Source organism: Centruroides vittatus, unplaced genomic scaffold (assembly GCF_030686945.1).
Source record: "Centruroides vittatus isolate TY-2023 unplaced genomic scaffold, ASM3068694v2 contig_301, whole genome shotgun sequence".
Lineage (NCBI taxonomy): Eukaryota > Metazoa > Arthropoda > Arachnida > Scorpiones > Buthidae > Centruroides > Centruroides vittatus.
This window is the reverse complement of record NW_027121927.1, coordinates 2,817,784-2,837,853: the sequence shown is the minus strand read 5'-3', so window position 1 is coordinate 2,837,853 and position 20,070 is coordinate 2,817,784. Positions and strand designations below refer to the sequence as shown.

Sequence of the window (20,070 nt, the reverse complement as noted above, 5' to 3'; positions counted from 1 at the left end):
GACGCTATTTAATTTCTTTATTAAAGAAAAATAAATTTACATTAAAAAATACATATTGTATATGAATAAAATATTTAAACATTTAAGTCTAGGTAATTTCAATTACAAATACATGAAGTTAACTATAGCTACAATTAGATAGAGACCATGAGTTTAAAATATTAAAGGGATACAAGAAATCTTTAACAATTATTTTACCATAAAAGCTGTCATTGTGTTGGTGGTACAGGGTACAATCAAAAATGTTCATTGTTCCAAACAATCTATACACAGTGGCGTGCCGTGCCATTTGATGATAGGAAGCTGTTTCCATAAAAATTTTAAACAAATACTGGAAATGAAAAAAATAAACAGCTTATTTTAATTCTAAAATAGATAATTGACACCAAACAAAGATATAAAAACTTGTTTTTATTATTTTTTATAAACTAACTCTATTTGGCAATTTCTTTCTGCAAAGTCATTAATTACAGTACTTTATCATAAAAATCGCTGGTGGTTGATTCCATCAAAGTATTTAAAAGCTCTTTTTCTATCGAAAGCAACGCTAGTGACGACAATCTTTCCTGACTGAGTGTTCCTTGCCAATGTAAAATTCACTTCATGGTTGAAAAACTGCGCTCAACAGACGCATTTGTAGATGGTACCGTAAAAATTAATGATATTAAATCATACAATTCTTTTAGTACATCTTTGTTCAGATTGTCATTAATTATAATATATATTATGTCTAAGAGTGACTTGCCAATATAGTCTGCACATGAATATAAATGTTGCAATTCACTACGAAATTTAGATAAATCAAAAAATTCTCCATAAAATTTACTTAATTTAAAGAATTAAAACTCGCATAGGAAAATTGTTTTCCATAATATTTAAAATTATTAACATCTAAAAGTGATAAAAATTCTAAAGATTTTGTCTGAAAATCTGTCAATATAATTATAATTAACTATATCTTTGTAAAGAAATGTACATAAAAATAACATAAAATCTTTATTTTTTAAATCTTAAAACAATGCACTTAGTCAAATAGCTCCCTACCAGTGGCTAATGGATGGAATCGTTGGAAGCGTTATACGATATTTTGGTGTGTAGCATCCACCAGCTAAACCACCAGGGGCCGTATTCTGGTCACAGTCTCTGGTCTCTCGTCTGTCACAAGCCGGTCGCTGATTGGTCAATCAGCTTGTGAGAGACAAGAGACCAGAGACGGTGACCAGAATATGGCCCCAGAGGTTGGTGCTATGTAAAGTGCATCCGCAAATGCCTGCTTTACACGATTCAGATATTTTCACCGTGGAAACTATCCTGAATTCGACAATACGGCGCTTCCATTGGAAATATGCTTATACGAATTTATATTCGAATATATAATAGCAATCTTATCATTGTTTTTCACATGTATAGAAATTTGTAATAACATACATAATGCAGTTATAATAAAATATTAATTTTAATTAATTCAAAGTACATTAAAATATGAAAATAATCATACAATATGTATTTATATTTTAGAAAATACAAGGGAAGAGGTGCTTCCACAGCTTCCATGGACAGCACGCCACTGCTATACATTATGTTGATATTAAATTATATAACTTATATTAGACATATTTTATCATATTTTATCTGATCAGAAAACTATCTGCTCTCTTTTTTGTAAATATAATAATTATATATATTGTTTATATTATACATTGATTAGTTTACAAGAAATACTAAGATAATTTGTTTCTACTTAGTTTCAAATAATCCATTTACTGAGTTATTGATAAATATGAGAGTAAAAAATTATAAAGAGAATGAATCTATTATAAAATATTTTCTGAATTGTCTTACAAATAATTTGTTAATTTCAAATATTCAAATTCCTAAAATTGACAACATCTTAGTCCCAAAGTTTACTTTTTTTGATTTTAAGTATATTTTTGAAAATTTTTTAAATTAATCTAACAAACATTAAAAATATTTTTCTGATATATTATTGTTATTAATATAAAATCATTTAATAATGACCTTTATTATTAAAATAATAGTGTTTTTTCAATTGCATATTTGATAAATTACTATCACTTTATATTCACTTTTTAGTATTTTATACTGTAGATATATACAGTAGAGATAAAAGATAATATCCACATTCATACTATAGTATTGGTGTAATTTTTAGATTTTTAGGCACAAATTAAATTAAGACTGCACTAAACTTGTTTAGTTGTCATGTGCATGTCTGATCGTGTTTATGATGTCGGCATAATATTCACCAAATACGGCTCTATTATGAGAAACCAACCTGAGGAATTGCCCAGTAGTACATGACAAGTTGCTCTGCAGAACTGACAGACCTGAGGGTACTTCGACAGGACTGGCTGTCTGTGATGTCATCGCTTCTTCGATAAAAGTCAAAATTCGATTTTCTAGAAAAAGAAATAAATTAGATTACTATGCAAGATTTATTGGTCCTTATCTTAATAATACTTGCTATAAATGTAAATAAACAAAAGTAATTTAAAATTTTCATATAAAGTCATAACCAATTTTGAAATCATACATTTTACATATAAATACATTTACATATAAATCATACATTTACATATAAATAATGTAGTATGACTTGAATGAATAAAGAACTTTTGACTTAAAATTGAAGTTACTTTTATAGTGAACAAATTTTCATTCCTTCTTAAAACTTAAACAATTCCATAATGTGTATAAAAGCTAAGAAAGAAAGAAATAACATGTTCAGAGTTTTTTTTCCTTCCTGGTTTTATGATATTTAAATTGTTTAATTTAAATATCATAAAACCAGGAAGGAAAGAAACCCTGAACATGTTATTTCTTTCTTAGATCTTTTTTCAATTATTCAATTACATTAAAATTTATTAAATCATTAAATTTCTGAACAAATAACTTACTTCTAATATCAAATTTGTGCAAAACATTTATATATATATATATATATATATATATAATATATCTTATAAACATAATTCTTACCAAATTATTCTATAACCTTAAATATTTGGCAGTCTTACTTTGTTTTATAAAGTAGAAATAGTCATAACTCCACATTATAATATATTCACAAATGAGAAATATTTAAATATTAAAAATGGTTAGGTTATATTTTAAATTTCATCAATTGCATTAAGTTCTCATGCATGAAAGACTAATAATATATAATGTGTCTAAAAAGTTTGGTGAATTTTATAATAAAAACAACAAAACAGAAGCTACATAAAAATTAATCATTGGCTTTCAAAATATACTCCACAAAACACAACTTTTGACAACATTTGTAAAACTTCTGGAAACAGTTGGAAAAATCTTGTTTGGGAACTGCCTTAAAAACTGCTGTCACATGGACCTGAATCACAAAGATGTCAGCAAAACATGTTCCTTATTGACCTCTGAGGGGAGGAAACTCACATGTGTCTTTACTAATGCCCATTCTTCTGCTATCAATTGCATAGTCAATCACCAATCTGTTTCTAGCAAGCTTTACACATGATCAATCATATTGGACATTCTGTTTGTCAATAGCTGACTCAAACTCAGTTCATCTTCCAACAATTCCTTACTGTTGCAAAAGCATTTAAATCAGTCATACACACATTTTCTGCTCCTAGCATCATTTCTCTACTTTGATCAACATTTCATGCATATTCTGTTGTCATTTTCCTCAATCTGAAGCAGAAATTTCATATTGTGTCATTGTTCCATTGCTCTTTGATACCACCTCCCACACAGATTGTGGTGAAAGCCCATTTGCAGCTATGTATAATCCATGCTAGGTGGTGCTTCTAGATGTGTCCCTGGATGTCCATGTGCTTGAATCACATACATTACATTTGAGATATCCTAACATTCATCAAACATACCATAATATAAATGTATGTGTCCTTTTAAACAAATATATATTTATCAACTTCGCTACATGGAATTTTAAATATAGTTGGACAATTTCAAAAACAATCATTGATTGTATAAAAAATTAAATTTTTTTAGATTTTTTTTCCACACTTTTAAATTAATAGGTTAAATTCTCATATAATATTTTAAAGTATATATTAAAGTGTTTTTAAATCAATAGTACATCCAGTTATAATTCTATTAAGTTAAATAAGTAAATAAGTTTAAATGAATAAACAATTATACAATATAATTTGCGATTTTCATTAAAAACAAAAGTAATAAATAAGACTCCTACTAATGAGTTTGAAGACTGGATTATTAGGAGAAACAATATCTTTTAATTGACCACGTAACATGTCTTCTTGCATCTTGTTCAATTCACCAATTTTATGTTTTTCCAAACATCCTTTTGTTTCTTGAATCACTTGTTCAACGACATTCTCCAATTTATTTTGAACTTCCTCCTCACTATAAAAATCCATAATTAGAAAAAAATTTTAATAAAATTTGAATAAGTATTTAAACTGCAATGAACTTACTGACTACAAAAATATTATAATAATATGTAGAGAAAAGAATGAAAAATTAAAAACAATTGTTACGATTATTAGCATTGGCAACTGTTCAGAAGTATACAAAATTTCAGTTAGTTTTTAAAAACTGTCTGGAAATGTTCTGAAAAATGAAGCTGTATGTTTATTTTTACCTTGTGTCTAAGAAGTTGTCACACATAATTGTAATACAAATGATTTTCAATCTTATTATTTTCTAATGCATTTTTGTGTTCTAATGTTTTCTTGCTTTCTCCACCCTGTGAGTACTAACAGAATATGTTTTAAACATACCCTGATTCAGCCAGGCCCACAGTGGGAATGGAATGGTAATGAGAGACTGGGCCCAACATATCCAGAACAAACTGTCCATGAAAATTTCTTGGGGTTGCTTGCTAAGAGTCAATTCAGAATCCCCACAGAGATAGGCTAATGCCTTAACTGTCTCAGCCAACCACCAGTTGTCTCATTTTCATCATGTCATCAAAGAAAGAAAAAAGTCTCCAAATATGTTTATAGGTTTTCTTTTGCTCATCAGTTTTTTCAAGTTGGCATTTATTTACACTTTGTTTGAAATTTGTTACTCTGAGAGTTGGAAACCCTGATGATGATACATATTACAGTATTTTGAATTATTCAGTCATAATAATAATAATAATATGCATCTCTGCACCAGGAACTAGCAAAACATTTTACACACAAACAATCCACATGTCCTAAATTCCTTACACACTGCATCAGATAACATGAAACCTATTAACACCACAACCAGATACAGACTAATTGGATGACATATGTAATTGGTCTGTATTGTGTGAGGCATCCGATATTGTTTTTATTGGTTTTCATGTTATCTGATGCTTTATGTATGGAATTTTGGCTGTGTTTCTGCATTCTAAAAAATATTCACTTCATGCAACAAAAGGAAAATATAACATCAAACAATAACACAGCATTTTCACAGAACCCAAAGATTGTCATAGAAACATGGGATGTAAAGAACAGTTGCTCATAGATTCAGTAATTTTATGATAAGCATAAAAACAATACAGAAACCTGTACAATAACATGCATGGATTAGAAAGGCATTCAACAGCGTCTGACACTCATGGTTATTGCACACAGTACACCTAAACAAAGTACAGCTGAAACTGTCTATCTCAAATCTCACAGAAACAAGAAAAAATTCGAGATAGGTTTAGAGATATAATGGTTCCTACACAGAAAACAGTAACAGGTTTGATTAAAGGTATGGTGTTTTATTAATACAATAGCAAGTACAGTACATACCTCTATTATATATAAATAAAGCATTTTTGTCAATAGTTTCTAATGCCTGACTTTTTTCAACCAATAAGACACAAGCGTAAGTTGTAGCCTTAACCCAGCAGTGGCTGATTGGATAAAACCACTGAACACTGGTAGTTGGTCATGGATTTGCACCTGGCCAACAGATTTGCCTCATGGAGTTTTCTGGATTTTATTCATGTTTGTAACATCTAAATAGGTGCCAGTTTCTCATAGAAAATCATTCTGGAAGAAATTACCCCCTGGCAGATTTTCCATTTATCATGTTGCTGTAAACAAATAAACCAAACCAAACTTGTGGCTAATCAGAAAAAACAGTATTAATTGCAACTATGTACTTTATTACAAGAAATATTACAACTACAATTTATGCTAACAAAAAGTCACTGAGCTTCAGATTTTTAAATGCAACTTCAGTGCACAATTTGAGATATAGAGGTTTTGGTAGAAAATCATTTGGAATAAATATGGAAAATATATTAAATTTAGAATGAAAATGCAGGGGAAAAAATAAATTTCAAGATAAACAGGTTCAACTGTATATCCAGTACTCACTACATTTTTATAAAACAGAATGTAACACTATACCTCCACAACATATACATTAAAGCAAACTAAATACAAATGAGTCTCCCTGGAAAATGCCTTGCCTTAAATCCAATTTGCAGTAAATTTCACACAATAAAAAGATCCATAAAAATGATGATTCTGCACTCAGAAATGGAGACATCATTGAATCCACAGATGAGGGCAAACTCTACAAATATTTAGGATTCCAACAAGACAAACTCACACAACATGCACAAATAAAACAAAGACTAACAAAAAAACAACAGCACATAAAACTCAACAGTAACACAACTGAATACAAAACACACATTTAAAGCAATCAGCACATCTTGTCCCAGTACTGATATTTTCTTTTGGAGTTATAATACATTGGGCACAGAAAGCTAGAACAACTCCAGAATTACAGGAAAACTTGAACTATATAACAAATCACAACAAACACCACTACATGATCCACAGAAAGGCTGACATATTTTGAACCTGCACCACAAATACATATAGCTGTGTAACCATGTTTCTTGTTTTCTACAGAAAATAAGAAACATGGTTACACACAACTAACTCTTAAAGACAAAGACAGTCCCCTATTAAATTTACAACATTGGCTTGGATCTAACAAAACACACAAAATGCACATCAGGCACTCCTTGGACCTAGAAGGAGCTCCATGGTATGCATTAAAAAGATTTCAACCAAGATCATGTTGACAGAACTACATAAAACTGCTGGCTGACTCATGGGTGCCTCTTTGGAGAGACAAAGATTCATGATTGTCATACAAGAGAAGGTTATCAATATAAGAAACTACAGAAATCACATCTTAAGACAACATTCAGAGATGACACCTGTAGGAAATCCTACATAATGCACATCACTATTAGGTTATAAGCTTTTAATCCAAAAACTGACTACTTACATCAACATAACTAAATAGCAAATATAGTACATCAAAAGTTTGCACACAAACACAAAAGCTTCACAAATATAGCTGTTACAAATACTCACAACATATAAAATACATACACTCAAAAATTAGTAAATACTCAGAACTCGCCTATAAAATAAAGCATCTGTAGAGAATGGATAATGTACTTATTATGCCAATATTCTTTTCTTGCACAGGTGATGTACCACATACATACACAAAAACTCTTGAAGCATTACAGTTTTACAACAGCACGTACATCATACTACAGTAGGCTGTCTTACTAAATACTTGTCATATACGAAATTCTTAAACGTGTACAGTACATACATGAACAACAAATAAATATTCTTTCCTGCAGTTATACCTTGACTTTGGTCTGCAATAGCACTAGGCACCAGCATATATGCCATGTAGGAAACACTCCACAAACACAATAATTAATAATAATAATCTAAAGTTTTTTGGGTGATTAACTTGATACAGGATTTGTTGTGCATGTTTAACAACTTAAAGTTGAAAAACTTTTTAAATGTTAAAACTATAATATTTAAAAAGTGTGTTGTCTTATAAATTTCTAATAAATTTTATTTATAGAAAATTTTTTAGTTTTATACTAGTATTTAAGAAGAAATAGTATAGACTAGCTTCAGTCTCTTCTACCTGAGTGAAAAACTGAGCATTTCACTTGAATTAATATTAAAATAAATTTTTATTCTCACAACTTAACAAAATTTTAGAAATGATTTTTAATGACAATCAAAGAGGAATAATTTATCAGTAATTAATTTAATTTTTAATAAATTATGTTTGATTAGTTTATGTTAATTAGTAAAGTTTTGATTAATTTATCAATAGCTCGTTAAAACATACCTGCATTTTTCAATTCCTTCCAATAAAATAACTAAGTGGTTTTTTAAGGTCTCTTTAAAATCAGATATTCCATAAATTCTCTCCCCAGCAGTATTGTAAGTAATAAGTAACATGCTTGCAATTAAAGTTGATTGATAGACTTGGTCTCTCAAAGCTAAAAATCGAGCTTGATCAATAAGAAGAGTCTGAAAAATGATAATTCTTAGTTAATAAATCTATAAAAAGTACTTAAAAGAAAGATGAAAAATAAAAAAAAGATACCTCGGGAAACAAATTTTTATCGTCCCATTCAAGAAGTTCTAAATAGGATGATGTTAATATTTTTGTATAGGATGGAGATTGTTCTTCATTATTAGGGAGATCTTTTAATGCATCCATAACTTTTTTATAATTACGTTTAAGCCATTCTCTGGTATATTCTAAACCATCCACATTGTCAGCCAATTCTATAAATATATATTATTATTAATTTATAAAGAATAAAATATTAATTTTATAAAAAACATGAAATCATTATGATAGTCTATATTGACTATCATAATGATTTCATGTTAAATTTTCCTTTATTAACAAATTTCTCCTTCTTATCAGAAATTCTATGTAATAATGTAAGATAAGCAATCTAAGTAATCAATTAAATTTCTCAAAATACTCTTTTTGTTAAATTTTTACAATTTTTAGTGAACTCTTATGTTAAAATATGAAAAGGAACAGTATGTGGAATATAACATAAATCATGTACTACAATAAAATATTAGTGTCTGTTTTTCAGGACTTCTCTATAAATTTGACAAGAGCTTCTGTACAAAAGTTTTTGCTACTGTCTGAAATATTAGACATAATTAGTCCTTGACTTTAAGAAAAATTCATTTCTTTTTTAATATTTAGATCCAAGTTTACTAACAATGTGAAAAGCTGGTAGCAAAACCAGCCATCTTATCAATAATAATCATTTCTGTACAGTGATTTATTTTCTGCACATCATTTTAAGGGCAGTAGCCATTGTTGAGAGATTAAAAATAGGATTTTTAGTGGCTAGGGTATTGTTTGGAAACTATTTTTTGCTTGTTTTATATTTTGAAAAGTGGCATAAACTCTGCATATACAGGGTGGTCATAATTAAACTGATACTATTTAAAGCATTGTGTAGTTCAATCTAACAATGGGGCAACTAATGAAGACATGAGAAAAAAGATTCCTTGAAAAAATTATAGTTCCAAAAGTTGCTCAGAGGAGAAAATGTGACACTGTTGAAGTCTACAGATTGATGAATTTGCATAATATGCTGGCAAAAACCTTTAATGCAAATTCATGGCAATGTAGGCTGTGAAGCTTTAGTAATTCTGGTTATAAAGGGATGGAAAAAGGTCAGAATGCTATTGATATGGCTTCATACCAGATTTCATTATAGGGTTTTTCTTTTTTGAAGACATTATATAGACAGGACCAGTAATCTGTTCTGTTACTGCACAGAAATATTATGCTATGCTAAACAGTTTTATCATTCCATAACTTTGGCAAAGACATTGCCTGGACAAGACAATTTTTATGCAAGATGGAATACTATCACACATTGATCAATTGGTACAGCAACTTCTATAGCATCACTCCACAGATGAGAATCATCAGATGGTTCTTTCTGATGGCATGGTGGTCTTGCTTCCCAGATCTAACTCCAAATGAGTTTTGTCTCTGGAGTTACTTAAAGTCCAAGGTTCATCTTGGCAGGGTCCCAAACTTGACTATCTTAAAGAACAACATATCTGTGATCAACAAGGCTTTTTTTTAAAACTCTTTCTGCCCTGTGGGCACTAAGAGGGCCTCTTTTAGAAGGCCCATTACGGGTTCGGCCAGGCCCACAATGGGGTGACCGGGTGGTGAGGGACGGGGCCCAACATATCCGAACGGAACCCCCCAAAAAAAATTCCTGGGGATTATTCGACCCGTTCGGATTTGATCTCGGGTCCCCCAGAGCAGTAGGCTGCCACCTTGACCACTCGGCCATCCGGCCTGATCAACAAGGCTGCAATGAACATGCTATCAGACATGTTATGTTTGGCTGTAAAGAATGTTGTGATGGCCGCATTGACACTGATCTAATTATTCATGGAAGCAAGTATGCTGAATAAAAGGAGTTTCAGTTCACTTTTGTCTTTGCTATTCATTTATCTGTCCTTTGCACAGTTCCATATTTTCCCTATTGACAACATTTAATACTATAATGTTTTTGCAAAATCCTTTTTCCCATAGCTTCTGTGAGAATCCAGAGACAAAATAATATTTTAACAAATTAAAATTAAAATAAATTGATGAAAAATTTAACACAATTTTTGTCAAATTCACGAGAAGGAAAATAGAACTTCGTCTGGGAGAAATGTTATCACACATCTCCGACATCTGTCCATTTGCATCAGAAATAATATCCCATCAGATGTTACAAATTCTAAAACCCAATTGGAGGGGAATTTAGAATAAAAAGGAGAGAAGTTGCAAACTCAAGGCAGAAAACCATAGAAGAAACTGCCACATGGAGGTAAAGAGAATATACTTCCACTCCGGCTCCTCATCCTCAATCTCAAAGCCCACCTGTGTCTCCATCTCATTAGGAATTTGAATTGAACCTCTGTCAGATGAGAATCACCAATTAACCTCTCCATAAGAAGAATATTAATCAAAGACTGATTGTATGACAGCCTGAGAAAAAGCTCAACATTTGTCAACCAAGGTAGTGCATTTTTAAAGATGTAAACTTTCTTTCTCGCATTTAGATAGGGACTATAGTCCCTATTTGTAATGGTCATCTATTTGTATTTTTATGTTCATTATTTTCATTAAATTTTGTTTTAAGTTTGTTTAATTGATCTCATTCTTAATCTTAAATATATGCCAAAGTCTTATTGGGAATCCACGATCCCTCCCCCTCAGACAAAAATATGAATATATTATATCATGTGTCTAATGCACTAATTAGGCTGGTGTCAGGAAAAATCTAAAGGAAGATCGCAAGAACTTCCTGTTGACAAAACAACTATTTTACAATCCCATCCAGTGATGGTATGGGCTGGTCTTTTGGATCTGAAGCTAAGCACAGGTGAGAGACAACCCTCTCTTAACCCCAGTTTCCACACTTCATTCATTTCCCAACCAATTTTGGTATTATACCAGTTGTCAGTTCCAGTAGTTATACCAGTAGTGTCAATTTAATTACAACCAAATTGTATTACACTACTCAATTACATCATTTCTGACTTTTCTTTGTAGACTTTTAAAAGAAGTTTGTGCTTCATTTGTGTTAAGTGATCATCAACTATGCAACTTTATTTTGTCAATTTGTTACTTTATACAATATTTTAATTTTTGATGTATTTGACTGATGATTTTCAGAAATAATTTTGCAGATATAATTCTATTAATTGTTCTATTTGAAGAAAATGTTATTTCATAGTCTGTAAATTAGTGTACATTTTTTTTTTTTGTATTCAGGACTTACATTTACAAACTTCTGAGAATAAAATTTAACTAATTTTGAATTAAATATTAAATTATAATTAATTTAAACTTACTTATAAATCATCAGTATATATATGGATAAGAGCAGTTAACTATCAAATGTATAAAATTCAATAAAATGTTTGAAAGTTCTTATAACTTTTTATTATTATTATCATTATTCATGTATTGAAAACTAATTTTATAATTATTTCATTTATTGTACATTAATAAAATATTTGTAATATAGATTGTTATTTATATATTAATAAAGGATTTTATGATTGTTTTAGATATAAGAACAACGAATAAAATTTAACAATAATAAAAAAAAAACAAAGGTTACAAAATTGTCTCTCACTAAGATAGCTACTAATAACAGACTACACAGTAGTGTACACATACACACCCCTGTGATAGTTAGATCCCACATTAGGTTGATCACTATAACCCTTCTCTAGATGTTTCCCTTTTGCATTAAAAAAAAGACTAAATGGTGTTGGCTCAGAGAGGGCTCAACAGTCAATGTTTAAAATATTAGAATTAAAATTTATACTCAATCACAAAGGATGTTGACTTTCAATAGTTAAAACATCACTTATAACTTTAAATAATTAATTGAATATGCATTAAAATACCTGCATGAGTTTCCAAAAATTCTTGAAATTTTTTGCGTTCGTATTCAATAGATTGCTGTTGAATATGAGGTCGAATCTGCTGAATTGTGAAATTTGCCATGTCCAACTTCATTAAATCTAACATTTCAATAATACCTCTGCAAATATAAATAATTATTTCTTCAGATAACCAAAATAAAATAAAGTTACATATTTTAAGCAAATAGATTTAATCTATATGTAAAAAACAAAGAATTAAAACTTGCTATTATTAATCATTTCGGATATGTTTCAGATATATGTCTAAAAGGAACAATCTAACTTCCATATCTCAGTTGCAAATAATCTTTCCTCATTGTCCCAATAGGACCTTACATCAAGTCACTTGTTCTTTGAGATAAGCATATTTTGATTTGTAAATGCCAGAAATTCTTATTCTACAGTAATCCAGCACCTTAAATTCAGATATTTATTTAAAATGTAACTTATTTGTTGTGCTCATTAATAATTGTCATGTTTTCATGTCTTTGTGGACTATATTGACCAATCTAATTACATTTTTAACAAGGTTTTATATTTTTTGTTCTATTTTATCACTTAAAACATTTATAAATATATTTTTTATATATTATTTTAAAATTGTTCCTTTACTAACATTACACCTTTAATTCATAAACATATGATTAGCAGTGTTTCCAAATTAAATTTAAATGTTGTTTTAAAACTCAATTTTTATACATAAACTGAAGATGGCTCAATACAAAACCAAAAACATTTTTAGTTAATAAAAGTCTGTTTAATATGTATTTAATTTGATAATTAAATACACATTAAATTAAATTTTTAATAGCAATGGTATGGTAATAAGAAATAGTATGATAATTGTATAGTATAGTAAATTTTTATCAAAGTAAAAAGTCTTTACAGATAAAAATTTATAAAATAAAATTTTAATATAAAGGTTCTCTTTATCATTTTGAAATCATTATAATGTATAAAGAGTGTAAGTAAAATTTGTAATTTAATGATTACATACATACATACTGTACATATATATACACAAGATTGACACAACTAAGATCTGATGACCATATGCAATATTGGATAGATTCTAATGAATCATAGATATCAATTCCTATAATTATTTAATTTCTAATATTTTGAAATTTAGTATTATATTTGTGAATTATTATTTCTTCTCTGAAATTGGAAAAAGATGAAAATAAAATTTAACATATAATTTAAATTAATAAACATGTATATTATGTCACATTATAAAAATTATAATATAATTTTGTTATTTGAAAATGAAATCCATATATAATTTTCAGATAATGAACAGCATCAGAAGATATTGATATAATAAGTATTTTTCATTTCCTGGTTATGCAAATATGCAATGATGATGTCATTGCATTATATCATTCAAATTGTTTTATCATTATCTTATCATACAATTCTTTTAAGCATAATCATATTATATCTAATAATGAAAATGTAATCATTTATATGCAATTTATACATTTAAAATTATGATCGGTTCATATATATTGAATAAATTTATAATTTTTAAATTTAATTTCAAATTTATTCATCTGTAATGCAGAAAATTGAAAATATATAAAAATTCTGTTTTAAATTGATCAATTATTAAAAACTTAAATACAGTTTTAAAAACAAAATATTAAATTTAATTATATGCTTCTAGAAGTAAAAATTAATTACATATATTCTATTAATTCAACACTGATCAATTACAATAATTATAAAAAATGGATTGACCTTATCAAATTATTTCTAAGTTTTCTTAATTGTAAATGTATCTAAGATAAAATAGATATACAAAATATTCCAGGAATTGAATAAAAAAGAAAAAAAAACACAAACATTATTAAAATACAATACAATTTATTATAGCAATTTGTTGTAACTTCTAATGACATTTTTCTTTATATAAAATTAAAAAAAGCTTTAAAAAGGAAAATGGTTTGAGTCAACAGAACTCAAACAAGATGAATCAAAGAAAATCTAATTTCAATCCCCCCAAAAAATTAATTTTTCCAAATGTTTCTTGAATTAATAAAATTGCTGGAAGAAGCATACTGAAGTTCAGAATGATTGTGAATGATTATTTTGAAAAATATTAAATAAATTTCTATATCCTAACATGTTTTAATTTTTATTCTATTCCTGGAAATTTCTAAATATATCTTTTATTTATTTAGTATTATATTATTAGAAAGTGAAAGGTAATTTTAAATATCTTTTGTTTGCATTAATAAACTTTTTTTTTAGATCCTTTACACATTAAAATATCAACACAATAACTGTTAACTTAAGGTAACTAAAGAATTCTTTCTTTTGGGAATATTTCAGATCAGTTTAGTCTAGCATAAGCACTCCAAGCATTAAGATACAATTCAAGTACTAGAATATAAAAGTTTCTTACAAAAATATTATTTAAAAATTTTCTAAACATTTCTTTAAGAATATTTACAATAAAAATTAAGAATAAAAAATCTAAGATTCATTGAATAGATAAAAACTAATATGTGTTTTATTTTACAGCTTATAGAATATTTCAGCACAGAATATTTAGAAAAAGTATTTAGTGTATTTAAACCATATTGTAGTTTTGGCACTCAGTCCTGATTATCTTTTACTGTATTCAAATACATTCTTATTTATCAGAGAAAAGAGAAGTTTAAAAGAAGTCATTCACAATTAAAATTTACTGCTATAATATTCAACACAAATACATGCAAAAGCTGCTTAACTATACAAAAAAAGTTACTACTTTTATTAGCATAACTAATAAAAATATTGTGTTTAATTAAACAACAACATTTTTATCATCCTGTAACCTATTGAAGTCCTTTCGGGGAATTCATTAGCCTATAAGAGATTAACAGTTTCACATGTAAGATACAGGGTAATTTTTAAGCCCTTTTTAGAGAAAATTACCATACTATACAACATATAAAGTACAAATTTAGCAATTCCCATACTATACAACATATAAAATGCAACTTTTGAAAAAGTTGTGTTTTATATGTTGTATAGTATTATGGTTTTTGCTAAATTTCAAAATAAACTAGAGTATAAATTTAAAACTTGACTGACAGAGTTTACATTTTTAAAAATATAAAAAATGAATATACAAAAGAATACTCTGTTTTCGTTTTTTTTTTCATCGTTTCAACACAGTAGTGCCAGTCCAAAACAATTTTCACATATGGAGACAACCTTTTATAAAAATACAAATTAGAAAGTGTCCTCCGATAATTTTTGCCAAAAATCACAATATAATACATTTGAATAAAAATTTAAAACTTGGCCAACAGTTACAAATTATAAATCAAATTTCCAATTTTTTTTCAGTTGAGTGTGTCTTCTTTCTCTCTCATCAAAAATATTTAATTGTTCAATTGAATTTTTTTTTATACAGTAGAATCTCTGTAATTTGACATAAATCAGACTGATAGGTGTCAGATTACTGGATTTTGTATGTATGTACATACTGTTCAGTAAAAAAAGCACTTGGTTCACAGGTTAATCACATTAATCATGATTATGATTGTTTTGCAGATCACACCTACAACAAACAAACAACAATGACAGTATACATGTACAGTACATCAGTCTTTCTGTTGCATACATTATGTAGTAACATGAAAATTTAATTTGTGCTACCCTGCAGCAAATTGTTAGATTACTGGACATGTTGGACTGGTGAGTGACAGACTAAAAACTATTGTATCTTCTTATCAAAGTAAAATATTGTAAATAAAATCATTAATGTTTATTGATATTTTTAAAATAAATTGAGCAAATTTTTGTTGTTAATTTTGTGTTTAAATTTTTTAATAAAAAATATTTACTATTCCAAAGTTGAAATAAGTTCATAGATTATCATATTTTGTAATAAAGCATTTTTTAATAAATGCTCTATAACAAAATATGAAAATTATTTCTGAATCAAAACCTGAAAAATTTTTCATTCATCTAAATATTTTCATGTTTGACTTTTTTAGATTTATTATTTTATATAAGAGCTAAACAAATCAAATTACAATATCTAAAATTTATATTTTTTTATAAACATTATATATTGTTATAATTTTTAAATATATAGTTACTTGAAAAGTGGCAAAATTTCAATGACTGTCATCAGTTCTTTAATTCTTGCATCTCTTACGGGAGCACACAAACTAGACATTACGGATAAAACATATTGTGCATAATGTTGGAAATCAAGAGCATCATGCTCAGCTTGTTGTTGAATCAAATCAATGTCCAAAACTTCACAAATCTGTGTCTTAATTCTTGTATGATGAGGAAGTAACAGTGATAACAGACCCTGAAAAGAAAAAAAGGTTTGAAATTATGGCTATAGCAAAAGATTTTTATTTAAAATTTATCTGGTAATTACAAGTTTGTTATAAATATATAATTGATCAATTATTAAATTTCATTAGACTTATGATGAACAATATTTTTGTTACTAAGTATTTCTTAAACAATTTCCTTAATAATACAATACAATAAAAATACATTACATATCACATTTGTAAACAACTACAATAAAAATTAATGCTCACAAAATAATTGTTATAAATAAGAAATTAACTATAAATAAAAACTGTCATCTTTTAGTTAGAAAGAATTTAGTTTATCATTTACATAAAAAATTGGAAGTTGAAATGACCATGGGTACTCCTTTGTTTTGTATAAAGATATTGTTATCATCTGTAGAGGAGGAGGAATAAAATACCAAATATGGAAGCCCCAATATATGAAAATGATGTTTGTGATGAAATAATATTGTTTAGTGGGAAATCCCTAAGCTCACAAAAACAACTCAGAAATTTGATAGAAGGAAATAGTGTCTGGAAGTCCATCACTGTCATGCATTTATCGTCAAATAAAATCAGAGTTTGTAACTGTTCTGCCTGGACTGTTTGTGGTGGATTAATGTTGTATTGATTTAGAGTTAATGAACTTGATAAGCTGTTTTTCTAACAAGGTGGACAAAAAACATTTTTCAATGACAGACCTTAGCTGTTTGCCAGATTTATGGGTCTTGGCAAAGGCAAATAGTCATCATATCTTAGATGAAGGAACAACTAACTGTTGCATTTGTAACAAATATCCCAAAGGAGTTGTGGTAGAATTTTGACACGATGTTGTAATGAAAAAAAAGTAATGTTGGCTTTAAAGCATTCAGTGTCAGTAATACTGTATATTCATTCAATCTGTCCACATATGTGACACATTTTAACAGAATGACTGATTTGGTTTTGTCAGCTTTCAGGAGGACTACATTGTTTATTTTAACTATGACCTACTGCTATGAAGAAGATTCCAAAATTCTTGTGCATTACATTTGGTTTTCATAGCCTGCATCTGGAGGGCAGCTTTCCATCTGCAAAAGTCCCTATGAGTGTCATTCAACCTATAAATAATGCTCGAGGTCCAGTATGAAATCTTCCAGATGCCTATTTCGTTGCATATTACATGATAGTGCATATTTCAAACCAAACTACAACATCTTAATCATTATCAAGGTGTTGCAGTTGTATTGCTGTGTAATTATGCTGTCTCAGGTAATTAGATGAGGAATGGGATTTATATTTTTCTTTACGTTCTTTGCATGGAAAATCCATTTTACTGCAGTTTTTTGACATACTTGTTCTTTAAAGAATCAGTGGTATTTCCTTCTAGAATAATGACGCATCTATTGATATCCAACAAGAGTTCAGGATCATGTAATAATAGGTCATCCTCTAAAGGTAGAAGAGTGTGTATTTACAATGACAGTTGTTTATAGCTTTTTCAAAATATAATCTTTTTAATCAATGGAATACAGATGGGCAACTGTGTGGTAAACAAATGCAATAAACAGACATCGAGATGAGATCATTGATGCAGCATGGTTCAATTTCTTGTACAATGTCACATCAATGATGTTGCTATATGAACTAAAACATGATGTCTAGAACACATCATAATTTTGCTTTTTAAATTTTATATAATGTTTATAGTTTCGTTATTTTATTTTATTCTATTTTCTGGTAACCCAAATATGAATTTAACATTGAATATAGCTTTGCATGAGCACACACTAAACAATACATGTTCTCTTTAGTCAAATCTTAAATTTTGTAATTGTTTTCCAATTCTCATTCTATTCTTGTAGCAATTGATGAAGATATAACAATCTAAATCATAAACATTTTTTTCATTAAACTGGTCTGTTAGAATTAAGAAAGGTAGTTTCTTTTTGTTACCTGTTTCTCCAATTTTTCAGATATTGTGTTTATAAAATTTACCAGACTAACCATAGGATTCACTGTAGTTTATTACAAAATTATATAATTCTATGATATACAATTTCATTTATATCATTAGTTTTCCAAAAATTTTTAAAATATTGTATTAAATACAGAGTGGGCCAACGAAAACGAAACGGCAGAGTGTTCGTGTTCGTCCAAGCAAATCGCTCGGACAGGTCGATTTTATTCTCGAGAGGACATCTTATGCAATAAAGTTTTTGCGAATCTGAATATTAACTAAACAAACATTTTTTTCGAAATAAATGTTTGTTTTATAAATAAATAAATAAATGTTTTCGAAATAAATGTTTTGCGAATCTGAATATTAACTAAACAAACATTTTTTTCGAAATAAATGTTTGTTTAGTTAATATACAAAATAAATGAGTTTTTAAAATTTTTTGTTGTCTGTTGTATTCAGAATCGCAAAAACTTTATTGCAAAAGATGTCCCCTCGAGAATAAAATCGACCTGTCCGAGCGATTTGCTTGGACGAACACAAACACTCTGCCGTTTCGTTTTCGTTGGCCCACCCTGTATATGCTATCATTGTTTGAATAACAACTTAATATTGAATTTAACAATAAATATTCTTATTAAAACATGTTTAAAAACATTAATATGCATATTTGACAAAAAGTTTATTAGTAAATAAGTAATAATTAGTTTATTTTCTTTACAAATTTTAAAATGATTTATTTATCTTTCCCAATTGTAATACTTACTTCCTTAACATCTTTTAATAGTACCATAGCTTGTGAATAATTGGGAGGAACTTCCAATAACTGACTTTCCAAAACATCCCAAAATGCTTTATGTACAATGTTCTTTACTTGGCCCTGCAAACTATAATTGCTTCTTAATTTTATAACTCTTTTAATTAAACAATTTTCAAACAGTACAGACATACACACTGCAATGTCCATGCCATGTGTGAGAATCTGAAGAGGAGGGGGCCAGTAAATTAATTAAAATAACATTCCAATCCAATTCTAACCCCCCCAGGAAAGGGATTACGAAGCGGAAAAAACCCAAAACCCACATATACATCCTCTTTCCCTTATTCTTGATATATAAAACAATTTGAATATCAACAATTATTACTAAGGTTGCAAGACAAATCTTGACCTTAGTCACCTCCAACTATTAAGGTTGTTTGACAACTGTTATCAATTTTATGAGGTAGAATGAGTAACATTACTGGATAGAAAGAGGTCATAAATTTGTCAAAACATTCGATCTTTGACAATTAATGTAAACAAACTCTAGACACAGATCGAACTAGGAAAGAGTTGTCCCCCGAAAACAGGTATAAAAAGGGGTTGAACACAGGACTCCACGCAGACATCAACAGTGAACATCAACCAATACCCTAGCTGCAATACACTACAGCTATTACCTCCGGGTGGACTCCAGTGGACATTGACAGCAGAGTCACAGCAGACATAGGATTTGTCCTGCCATAAGCCATAGCAGTCACCTCC

At 28.5% G+C, this 20,070-nt stretch overlaps 1 protein-coding gene and 1 long non-coding RNA gene across 3 annotated transcripts in view; both read right to left on the bottom strand.

Moving 5' to 3' along the window:
* Positions 1-20,070, bottom strand: part of LOC136972783 (uncharacterized) — a 240,388-nt gene continuing 220,318 nt past the window's right edge. Inside the window, exon 2 of the long non-coding RNA XR_010880388.1 lies at positions 1-303. This is a non-coding gene — a long non-coding RNA (uncharacterized lncRNA). The remainder of the gene's footprint in view (positions 304-20,070) is intronic.
* Positions 1-20,070, bottom strand: part of LOC136972768 (T-complex protein 11-like protein 1) — a 48,699-nt gene continuing 28,629 nt past the window's right edge. For both annotated transcript variants that reach the window (XM_067267406.1, XM_067267405.1), the window contains exons 4-10: positions 19,312-19,432; positions 16,391-16,611; positions 12,273-12,409; positions 8,407-8,591; positions 8,146-8,330; positions 4,214-4,386; positions 1-2,420 (exon numbers count right to left, since the gene is read on the bottom strand). In XM_067267406.1, the coding sequence (XP_067123507.1) occupies positions 2,215-2,420; positions 4,214-4,386; positions 8,146-8,330; positions 8,407-8,591; positions 12,273-12,409; positions 16,391-16,611; positions 19,312-19,432 (1,228 nt within the window). In that variant the 3' untranslated portion in view covers positions 1-2,214. The remainder of the gene's footprint in view (positions 2,421-4,213; positions 4,387-8,145; positions 8,331-8,406; positions 8,592-12,272; positions 12,410-16,390; positions 16,612-19,311; positions 19,433-20,070) is intronic.